Here is a 12,484-nt window from a genome sequence, read left to right as displayed (position 1 = left end):
TGTATGAAAGCCTTTTTATTTGCAAATTAGTACAAAGTTTTTTTTTTCCTGTGTTAAAAATAGAACAGAGCATTAGTTACATCCTCTACTGTCTGGTTACACTGTGTAGTGTATTTGGGAAAGATTGAGAAGAGGGCAGAGCAACCCCCCAACAACAAAAAACAAAAACAATATTTACACCCAATCAATCTGTCTCTGCCCCCTCCCCGTCTTAAGAAACAGTGCAACATTCAGGCATTTCACATCACTTTAAAAGATCCTCCACCCCACTCCTACTTCAGCAGCAGTAAAAGATACAGCAAGTCGAGAGCGGTATTTCACTTCAACACCGCAAACATCGAATCATGTCTAGGAATGTACTCCTCTGAGACGGGAGAGTAAAATGAACACAATGGAGCGCGGTGCTATTTCACTCCTCACAATACACTAAAAACAGCTGACATTGTTTATGGCCATCAAGTAAATGATGCTTTCAGTATGGCCATGCCAAGGATAATAAATCATTGTCTTCTCTCAGCAGTTGGTTCTCACGTGGTTAATATGTAATCTCATAGTCTTGAGAGCCATTTCTAACCACTCAAATAAGTATGGAGCCAGATGATTCTCAAAAATAAAACATTTTTAAAAATAAAACTGAAATACCCACAGCACATTTCACATTTACAAAATCTAATTCGTAAATTCTAAACAATTTGTGAATTCACAAGTAGAAATCATAAACACTTTGCCAAAGTAATTACATGTGTGCTTTTATGAATTGTGTTTTGAAATCACGAATTGGATTTGCGTATTCATAGATTGTGTTTAATTTACGAATTAAATGTTGTGGATTTAAGAACTGTGTTTTTGAATTACAAATTGGATTTTGTGTATTTATCAATTGGATTTTGAATTTATGAATTGGATTTTGCATATTTACGAATTGTGTTTTAAATTATGAATTGGATTTTGCATAATTATGAATTGTATTTTTAATTTACAAATTGGATTTTGCATAATCATGAATTGAATTTCGAATTTACAAATCACATTTGCATATTTATGAATTGTTTAAAATTTTTGAATTGGATTTGCATATTTGCAAATTTTGTTTTTAATTTATAAATTAGATTTAGCATATTTATGAATTGTGTTTTGAATTTACGTATTAGTTTTGTGTATTTATAAATTGTTTTGAATTTACGAAATGGATTTGTTTATTTATGAATTGTGTTTTTAAACTACAAATCGCATTTACGTATTTACAAACTGTTTTGAATTTACAAATCGAATTTGCTTTACTATGCACTGTGTTTTGAAATTAAGAGTCAGATTTGTATATTTATGAATTGTTTAAAATTTACAAATTGGATTTGCGTATTTACAAATCGTGTTTTAAATTTACAAATTGGATTTGCTTATTTATGAATTGTATTTTTTAATTACGAATCACATTTGCATATTTACGAACTGTTTTGAATTTACAAATTGTGTTTTGTGTAGTTATGAATTGTGCTTTGAATTTACAACTCGAATTTGCTTTATTATGAACTATGTTTTAAAATTACGAGTCAGATTTGCGCGTTTCTAAATTTTTTTAATTTACAAACAAAATTTGCATATTTGCGAATTGGATTTTGAATTTACAAATCACATTTGCATATGTTTAAATTGTTTTGAATTTACAAACTGGATTTGCATATTCACGAATTGTATTTTGAAATTCCGATTTGGATTTACATATTACAAATTTTGTTTGCGTATTTACAAATCACAAATCAGATTTGCATATTTACGAACTGTGTTTTGAATTTGCGAATTAAATATTACAAATGTGAAAGGTGTATAAATTTTATTTTGTAAATGTATTATTTCTGATACTGACATGGTTCCATAAATAAACAGTTCTGGACTACTCCTGTCTGCTTTAGTTTTTTAGAAATAACTGGCCACACACTGAATTAAAATGATTGCTATTTTTTTATGATTTTTGAGCATCCTTGCATTACACACATCAGCCTCACACAGTCTTGTGAAAGCTCAGCCATATCAATGCCACAATCGCAAACCCAATTATAAACGTAGATATATAAAAAAACGAAAATCGCACAAAAAGAGAGCCAAATGTTACTATACGGTTTGAGATTGCAAAACTAAACCTCTCATCAAAACAAACTAATATTTACATTCACAAAACATGGCTAATAATTGAGGGAGCATGTGCATTTTAGTTACTTGCATAAATCAAATTTTTTTGTTAACTTTTATGGGGACAATAGTTGTTTTTCAAAAGAATGGAGGGACACATGATAAAACAAACAATCCGTAACCCCGAAATATTTAAAGCATCAAAATAAAGTTCTAAAGTGCAGTAAAAACCACCTAAGACTTATTTGCATTGAAAATTGGAAAAGTTTTGGTATATCTTCTTACCAAATCATAAACCAAAACACAAAACGAGTCAGATGCGCACATGCGTATGAGCTTAATTATCTGTAAAAAAACAAAACAAACAAATAACGAACAAAACAAAGCTACTGTTCTCTCAGTGCATTCTAGTATTTCAGTTTAAGTTCTCGGGACAACAAATGTACATTTGTACCAATCCCAGTACTAGAACATCAGGGAAAAACAATCAATTATTTGATTGATATGGCTGTATTAAATAAAAAAGCCGAACCAATGCACACATTAGTGCGGATTCTGCAGGGCTGGACTGGATACACTAATATTCATCAAACACACACATCCACTGTGCCTGGTTACAGGGCCCAAAATAAAATGTACAGTAAAAACTAATGTCAACAAAATCTCAGTGAAACCTGTAAACTGATCTACAACAAAAACGCAATAAGAAAATAGAAACATCTAATAATAAAAAAGCAGCCCTATCCATCACCTTCCAGCCTAATATCTGCTGCATTTCTATTAATATGACTTTGGGTGACTCGTAATACATGTACATCATAATGTGCGCGTGAACATTTCTATTGTGTTTAAGGCAGAACTGAAATGAGAACATCTCGCTTTCTCATGTCTCTGGCTACCCGACAAAGACCGACACTACACCGAAAATGTCAATATGATCTTATTATTATGGTGTAAGTTAGTCAAAGCTTTTGGTGTGTGTTAAAATTGATGACCATGTCTCCGCTTTAACTTCTCTAGAAGTTTTAAATTCAAATACAAATTGTTAGAAATTTCACTTAGAAATAATTGATCTCAATATTAAAAAGATAGATTCCCCCCCCCTTCCGCCTTTTCCCCAGAGATTCAGACGTACAGTATGCTTTTTGATAATGCGACCATTCACAGAAAACACAGCATCCAGATGTTTCACCCCAAAATCAAAAGCAAACGAGAAGTGATGGGTCGCAAATATAATCAGTTGTCTATTATTTGCACGGTGACAGCATTTAGTGAAAATGTAGAACACTTTCTTTCATTTAAAAAATGATCACTTTGATAAAAGAATAAAAATCATCCTGTAAGGACGTAAAGATCTGTTACATTAGCAAAAATTCAATTATGCTTGGGGGGTTGAGGTGGGGGGGGGGGGGTCACACACGGGTTGCGCTGCTTGGCACTGCCCCATGCATTTTAGAATTCTAAACAAAGATTTCTATCACGGTACACTAGGGCTGGGCCAATAAACGGTATTATATCGACTCTCGATAAAATTGATGTCAATAACAGTGAAAAGCTCTGGACTTTTTCACTCTATATTGATCTTAGAGCCAATGACACAGCAAAAATGTGCAACAATGGAATCTAGAAGTGTGCTGATATTAAAGATGTTCCAAATTTTTCAGGCAATGAATATTTATCGGCCAAAAATGTTTGGCCATTTACTGTACCCTTTAAGTTTTAAGGCTTCAGTCATTGTTGGGCTACTCTTTTAAATCTAGGAGAATTAACAACTTATATTAAAATATATATCGTAAATATGGAAAATAATTATCCAGATTGAATTTTTGCCTTCTCGCCCAGCCCTAGGGTGCGCACAGCGGCCCCCAGTTACGACTTCTGCCGTGCCACAGAGCGACATCTGAATAGTTTTATATTAAATGACTTTCGATTGTGCGCGTCTGGTGTGTGATACTGTCAACTGTCGAGCGCTGCATTGGGTGTGCGACCCCCTTCAAACTTACAGTTGTGAATTGAAAAAGATTAATAATTTAGTAATAATTTAGTAATAAGTTATAATAACATGTAGTGTGTGTGTGTGTGTGTGTGTGTATACATATATTAGAAAAATAATGACCCTAAAATAGCTTTTCCTGACCAATGGTTCATCTTCCTATGCGGTTATTATGATACAGGCCTTCCACTGTAATCAAAGCTCTGAAAATTCTTTTGATTATGGGGTGAAGAAGAACCTGTACATTTCTACAGCTCTCATGAGATTCAAACCTTTCAGCAGGACAAACTCTGCCTTTTTCTGCCCCATCCACAACCTTTCGTTCTTGCAAATATTATGGTGATCTCTTAGTGCTGGACAGCATTCACCATCAAACACACACACATACTCACACACATGGGCATCTTAAGGCAGGGCAGGAGAGCCACCTCTCGCTGTCAGCAGCTTTTTTTAACACCCTCATATCTAGATTCACACAGAATAATCTGTATAATGTTCTAGCAAAAAGTAAAAAAAGTGTTCAGGCCTGATGAAAGACAAGAGAAGAAGATTTCCATCCGGCTCAGATGTGCTAGAACTCGTCCGCTTTCTCCCTACTCAGTGTAGGGTGCACAATAAGAGGACATGTAAACGCCATTCATGTGTGCAGTGACCCAGCGGTGATGCTCTTTAAAGGGTGAGTGCTTGGGTTGCCAGCCGCTCTGCGAATCTGCAGGCTGCTGTTCATGTGTGTTTGTGCTCAGTCCAGCTTCTCCAGAACAGAGGGCACATAGACCAGACTGAGCTCGCTACCAAAGTCACAGATGATGGCGGCGTTGTCCAAAACCAGGAGCTGCCGGACGCTCTGACCTTCACTGCTCGGCCCCAGGTACACCGTCTGCAGCAGGTCCCCATAGTTCAGGTCCCAAAATGACACGCAGCCTTGTCCTCCGGTCACCAGCAGATTTTCAGAAATCACCCCCAGACTGGCCCCACATCCCACCTCCTGAAACACGAGAATATCTGTGTAAAATGCTCATTTTGTTGAATGATTCATACGGTCTTAAAAGGATAGTTCACAAAAAATTAATATTCGGTTGACATTTACTCACCCTTTATTTGTTTCAACACTGTTTGAGAAGATAATGATGATGTATTTTTATTTACAACAATGCTGTTTTCCAACACAGTTTCAGTTTCTTTCTTCTGTGTAACACAAATTACGATACTTTGAAACATGTTTGAATCCTGTAACCATAGACTTCCATAGTGTTTGTTTTTCCTATTATGAAAGTTCCTTTTATGAAAGTTTTCTTCAAAAGTGTTCGACAGAAGGCAGAAACTCGGTTGAAAACATTTGCGGGCGAGTAAATAGTGATTTTTGTGTGAACTATCCCTTTAACTCTTGCAATCACGCACCTGTTGTATTGAGTACAGCTTAATGCCTGTGCTTCGGTCCCAAATGCAAATGAGGTCATCCAAACCGCTGCTAATGATGCAGGATGTTGTGCAAACCAGTGAGGTGACATCACCACGATGACCGTACACGTGGCTCACCCGGCTGCCTGTTAGGACATCCCACACGCAGATGGCTCCATCTTGGCCTCCACTGGCTAGAACCATAGTCTATAACAGAGCACAGAAGGACATTAGTGTTGGAGAGAATAGGTAACACTTTATTTTAGTGCTCCTGAATCATGTGCTTACTATTGTAATAACAGAAAGTTAAATGATTTAACCCACCTATCCATCCATTCATTCATCCATCAATTAATATACATCGTTTCCATTTAAAGTCTAATGTAAAATGGCATGACTGTTCCCTGAATTTTACTGACTAAAAATTTTTTCCATGACTTATGATGAAAAAAAAGTCAGAAGTTGTCTTGAGTAGATCTTCAGGTAAAAAAAACAATACTACTAAGATGTGTGATTTTGTGTATGTTTTCAAAACAACACAACAAATGTCGTAAATATTGCCACAAATTTGGAGAATAGTCCTATTAGGCTGCAAAAATCAAAACTTAATTTTGTTAAATCTAGGAGGGACTGGTTGAGCACTGAGCAGACAAAATTTAGCCAGTGACAGTATTTTAACAGGTTCAGCCTGGTGACTGTATAATTGCCAGTTGCCAAGTGAGAAAAGGAATAAAATTTAAGTGAAAAATATATATATATATTTATATTTATATTTAAGTAAAATTTTAAATGACAAACTCTTGATTTCCCTGTTATGACATGACCTGGACCAAACAAATATAAAATCCCCTGACTTTCAATAGGTCTGGAATAAACCTTATAAAATGTCATCATTATGGGAACCCTGAATATAGATATCTTATCTATCAATCAACATATCCACCCAATATTATATACTTCCATCCATCAAAATATGCATTTATGCACCCATACATGTATGTATCCTCCATGTGTTCATTCATGTATCCAACAACAATACATCCATGTATTCACTAGGCATGGGATAATAACTAGTTTCAAGGTTTACTGTGGTTTTGGAAAAGTCAACGTTTTAAAACCTAAATGTTAAATGTTCCTGTAATACCGTTCCTACAGTATATGAAATTGAATAAAATTTTTTAACTTTTTAATTCAATTCATCTTTATTTGCATAGTGCTTTTACAATGTAGATAGTGTCAAAGCAGGCTTACATAGAAGATTAAAGTGAACTGAAATGGTGTCATTTTAGTTTTTAGAGTTTAAGTGTAGTTCAGTTTAGCTCAGTTCAGTGTGTTTTAATATTCACTGTTGAGAGTCCAAACACTGAAGAGCAAATCCATCGGTGCGCAGCTCTACAAGTCCCGAACTATGCAAGCCAGTGGTGACAGTGGTGAGGAAAAAAAACTTCACAAATTGGGAAAAGTAAAGGATAAAGAAGTCGATTTTAGAAGGCAATGATTTATTTTTGTTATTTAGTCTGACATGTTTACTGTTCCAAACTATTTTAAATGTTTCTTAAAATAAAATATATTGACAAAAAGTTGTTGTGTTTTTACCCAGACATTTAAAATAAACTAAAAATAAAATAAATGAAAATAAAAATTGTATTTTAAAGCAGTGATCACAATACCATGATACTGTGAAACCGTGATATTTTTATCCAAGGTTATCATACCATCAGAATCTTATAACAGCTCATACCTAGTATTCACCCCTGTATCCAACCATGTATGCACCATTGTCACCATCTATCTATCCATTCACTCATATTTCCACATACCAACCACACATTAATTTATTTGTCCATTCATTGTCAATCAATCAACCAATCAACCAACCAACCAATCAATCAATCAATCAATCATTGCAGTACTGCACAAGCATGCAAGTGTGATATAGTGTTGTGCTTCTGACCTGGTCTATGTAGATGGCGGTTATACCACCTGAGTGGCCCTGCAGGGTGAAGAGGCAACAAGAATCCTCCAAACGATACACCTAAAAAGGAATTAAAATTAGAATTATTGTAAAAAGCGCTATGCAAATAAACTTGAATTGAAATGAACTGAATTAGATTAAATAAAAAGTAGGCATGCGTTAACTGTAGGAATCAGAATCTGTGCCTACATAAAGCGTTAGCACCTAATATTTTAGGTAAACTTTATTATATAAGTGTTGCTTCCTTTGCTTTTCAGATTATCAAGCTATTGTAATAAATATATATATATATATATATATATATATATATATATATATATATATATATATATATATATATATATATGTGTGTGTGTGTGTTATATATAAATGATCTTACCCTGACTGTATGGTCCTGGCTGCCGGTGACCACTCTGCCAGCAGCAGCTTTCAGCACAGTGATGGGTTTCTGATGGGCACACTGTACTGAGCGAGTGAGATGACAGCTGATTACATCCTCGCTGCTGTAACAGGGGGACGGTGGTAGACTACCTCGGCCTGGTGGTCCTGATGCAAAAATATATATCAGGTAAACTATTTTTTACATTTCCATGCCTTCTGATCTAATATATTTCCAGAAATTTACCAGTTCTTTTTTTAACATTGGGTCTGGAGTTCTAAAAACTATTTCCCTGAAATCACACATGCCGCAAAGAAAACTACAATAATAAAACTTTACCCAGACTTGATATATTTTTAATTCGCTTAAAATCTTTAATAATATCATGGTTTGTACGTACAATGAAATTCGAGGAGTTGAAGGATTTTTTTTAAAGTGCTATTTAGAGCATTTAGTGAACTGTCAAAAAATTACTTAAGTCAATGAGTATACATCACATTTCAATTTTCATTACATTTCCTGACACTACATTCCCTGATATTTGCAGGTTTTTTAAAAACAGAAGTGTTTTAATGTTCTTTGCCGAATACTTAAAGACATGCCTCACCTCGATATTGCAGCAACCCGAGTGGCTTGTTGATCTCCACTGTGAAAAAATCCAGTGAGCCATTTAATCGGGCTGCAACAATTCTGCAAAAGAAAACATCACTGTTAGCAGAAGAATGCAAGCTGGTGTGAAACTGGTGTGGCTTAGGCATGCAATTCATATTGCTGTGAAATGCACCTGTTGTTAAGAAAAGCCAAGGCTGTAATTCCAGAAACTCCATCTTCATTACTGCACCGTAAAGATCCCTCTACTGCATCCCACAGCTGGTAGAACAGAAAATAAAGAAGGTAAGTTAAAAACCCTAGCTATGAGCCCATCCAAAGTTCTGAATTTACATTATGCTTAAAAATAGAAATATTTATAAAGTGCAGTTTACATTTTCATGGGTTCAACAGAAGGAAAGTTAAGAAAACGAAGAAACTAGAATGATAAATGTCTTAAATGTCATTTCTTTATTAAAAAAATAAATAGGCTTTTCATTGATGTATACGTTGTTAGGATAGATCAATATCTGACAGAGAAACAACTATCAGAGAATCTGAGGTTTCAAAACATCAAAAACATGCAAATACTGACAAAACTGCCTTTAAAAGTTGTTTAAATTAAGTAACGAAAATAAATTAAAAATGAAATAAAAGTTAAAAACATATATTATATTATTTTATATATATTAAGTTTTTAGTTACGATACTCCTAATCATTCCAAATAAATCTTATTTTTTTTACTAAATTCTCAGCAGAAATAGCACACAATGTCCGCAGATTATGTCTGGCCCTAGTAACGAGTTTTGATACATTTACAGACCGAAATTTACTAAATATATAAAATGGAACACAATTTTTATTTAATACTCAAATATGTTTTTTTGCATGAAAGAAAAATTTATAATTTGAACCCATTAAATGCATTTTTGTCGTTTGCCAAAATCACCATAAGGTGGTGTGTTCCAGGGCAGGGTCACATATGAATAATATATATTTTTTTATCTTTTTTTCCTCTTTACACTTCAGTTCCACCTCAGACCAGTAGATAGCAAACCAGTTTACTGGTTAATCTAGTTATACAATCACATTATCTGTTGAGGAAAAATCCTAAGATGGTTTTGATGTGCATCAAGGAATTTATTCAGAAAATGTGTTTCCATCAAGTTCATGAACATAATATCTTTTAATCTGATTCAAAATGTACACCCAGTTGAGCACATTATTAGTATTTATGGGGATATTTGTACTTAAAAACGCTGTTTTTTATAAGAATCCTAAAATGTACATACAATTTTCAGCACATTTTTAAACAAAAATAGTTTTAATAACTCATTCCTAATAACTGATTTATTTTGTCTTAGCCATGTTGACAGTACATATTATTTTACTAGACATCAAGATGCTGGTATTCAGCTTAAAGTTAAATTTAAAGGCTTAAAGCTGACATTTAAAGGCTAGGTTGATAAGGCAAGTTAGGGTAATTAGGCAACTCATTGTATAACGATGGTTTGTTCTGTAGACTATCAAAAAACAAATATTGCTTAAGGGGGGCTAATAATATTGACCTTAAAATGGTTTTAAAAAAAATTCAACTGGTTTTATTCAAGCTGAAATAAAACAAATAAGACTTTCTCCAGAAGAAAAGATATTACAGGAAATACTTTTAAAAATTCCTTGCTCTGTTAAATATCATTTGGAAAATATTTGAAAAAGAAAAAATTATATTGGCTTTAACTTTAGGTATTTACGGTTAAAAAACATCACATCTTTCCCTCACCTCCAATTTTCCAGTGCTGCGGCCCGTAGCAATGAGGTTCCCCCTGAGCTCCATGGCCCACACTGAGCTGTCCCAGTCTGCACTGCTCTGTGGAGGGAGCTCAGGAGGCAGGACCGGCTGATCCCCGAGGCTGCGGCGTCTCTGCTGTGAGGCTGGAGGAGACGGAGGGAAGACCAACACTGGAGAGGGCTCATGCTCCTGGTACGCTTTCTCCACCAAACTCCCAAAGTCAAAGCCAGAGCCGCTCAGGGCCTGAGATGGAGGCAGCGCCCCGAAGTTGGTGTCGATGAGAGGCGTGAGGTCTGGTTGGTCTCCAAACAGTGCAGGACGAGCAGGGGTGGTCCTCCTCCTTATAGCGAAAATATCTACATCTGGGCCTCCCATCGCTCCTCCTGGTTCTCGAAAGTCTGTAGCTATTCCCTCTACTTCAAAAGCACTGATGTGATCCCAGCCATCACGGTGCTCCCAACAACCGTTGCTGCTGCTCCTGCGCAGGCTAACAGAGGACACAAGCATGTTAAAATACACAATACAGTAGTGGTCAAGGTGATTTTTTTTTTTATTATTGTGTAAGTTGAATTAAACCAGCAAGATATGATAAACAAGATACATTGGGAAGAGGAAAACACTAAACTTGTGTATGGTATTTAAATGAGAAAATGGTTTATGACAAAATATGGGTTTTATTTTACCATGCCAAAAAAGCATGGAAAGACTAACACACAATGAATACTGTATGATCAGTTAATCAGCATCTCATTGCTTGTTCTGCACATATTTTAAAAATGTTCCCACTTTAAATCCATGCAATTTGTTTTAGCATAACTTAAAAATAACTCTTTAAAACTTTAATAAACTAAATGTATGCACAAAAGACTGTAATAATATTAGTTATGAATAGACTATTGGTAAAAGTTTTATTGAGATGTATTATTAAAGATTGGATGTGTGATAGATCAATGGGTAGCTTTAGATTAAAAGAAAATCGGCACACTGCCACTTAACTGTAGCTCTCAAAAAATGTTTTAATGTCATGTTTCGAACTACATGGTCTTCATCAGGTGACCATCTCAATTTTTTTGAGAGGTAAAGTGGCAGTGCGTCGATTTTCTTTTGTTACGGTGTTTGTTTTTGATCGAGCACCAGCCTTTGAGATTCCTAGATGTGCGCACATTTCTTTTTCAACTGGGTAGCTTTGCATAAACAAAGGAAAACTAAGACCCATTTAAAATGTTTTTTTAAATGTAAGACATTTTAAGACTTTGCGCTGTAATAATAAAAAAAATCAACATCACAGGTAATATTATAGCAATATTTTAGTCACAGTAATATTTAAAAGAAAACATTTTATTGTAGCAATACTTCAATAAAAAAAAAAAAAAAAAAAATATATATATATATATATATATATATATATATATATATATATATATATATATATACATATATATATTTTTTAACGTTTTTTTATTTTATTTTATAAGAAAGTAAGTAGAGACAAGAATTCATGGGGAGCAGAGAGAGGGGTAGAATCGGAAAGGAATCAATCTCTGTAAGCATCTCAGTGCTATGTCGATGCACTAACCACTAACCACATCGACCATTTAAAAATGTTTACAATTTATATTATCATGTTTTTTTGTAATATTATCAAATAAATCCAGGACTAGTGGAAATAACAATTTTTAAAACAGTTAAAATGAATGTAAAATATAGTATTTTCCAGTGACGCAGTGGCGCAGTAGGTAGTGCTGTCACCTCACAGCAAGAAGGTCACTGGTTCGAGCCTCTGTGTTTCTGTGTGGAGTTTGCATGTTCTCTCTGCGTTTGCTTGGGTTTCCTCCGGGTGCTCTGGTTTCCCCCACAGTCCAAAGACATGCGGTACAGGTGAATTGGGTAGGCTAAATTGTCCGTAGTGTATGAGTGTTTGTGTGTGAGAATGAGTGTGTGTGGATGTTTCCCAGAGATGGGTTGCGGCTGGAAAGGCATGCGCTGCATAAGTTGGTGGTTCATTCCACTGTGGCGACCCCAGATTAATATAGGGACTAAGCCGAAAAGAAAATGAATGAATGAATGTAATATTTTATTAATTGTCTATATGCACATTTATTATTATATATGTAAAAAAACTTTATTATATATGTACATCATTAAAAATGCTGGGTTCCACAAAATCGATTTGTGTTGGGACAACATAAAAATGATCAGTTAACTTATTCGATTTTACGAATTAAAAAGGGTTG

The 12,484-nt window shown here is 34.7% G+C and overlaps 1 protein-coding gene across 3 annotated transcripts in view; it reads right to left on the bottom strand.

Moving 5' to 3' along the window:
* scap (SREBF chaperone) overlaps positions 1-12,484 on the bottom strand; it is a 65,219-nt gene continuing 52,735 nt past the window's right edge. For all 3 annotated transcript variants that reach the window (XM_087287685.1, XM_087287686.1, XM_087287684.1), the window contains exons 17-23: positions 10,242-10,737; positions 8,657-8,742; positions 8,480-8,562; positions 7,873-8,039; positions 7,473-7,553; positions 5,519-5,725; positions 1-5,105 (exon numbers count right to left, since the gene is read on the bottom strand). In XM_087287685.1, coding sequence (XP_087143811.1) covers positions 4,860-5,105; positions 5,519-5,725; positions 7,473-7,553; positions 7,873-8,039; positions 8,480-8,562; positions 8,657-8,742; positions 10,242-10,737 — 1,366 coding nt within the window. In that variant the 3' untranslated portion in view covers positions 1-4,859. The remainder of the gene's footprint in view (positions 5,106-5,518; positions 5,726-7,472; positions 7,554-7,872; positions 8,040-8,479; positions 8,563-8,656; positions 8,743-10,241; positions 10,738-12,484) is intronic.

This window comes from Danio rerio, chromosome 16, assembly GCF_052040795.2.
Source record: "Danio rerio strain M-AB ecotype USA chromosome 16, GRCz13ab, whole genome shotgun sequence".
Classification (NCBI taxonomy): Eukaryota; Metazoa; Chordata; class Actinopteri; order Cypriniformes; family Danionidae; genus Danio; species Danio rerio.
This window is presented reverse-complemented; position numbering and strand designations above follow the sequence as displayed.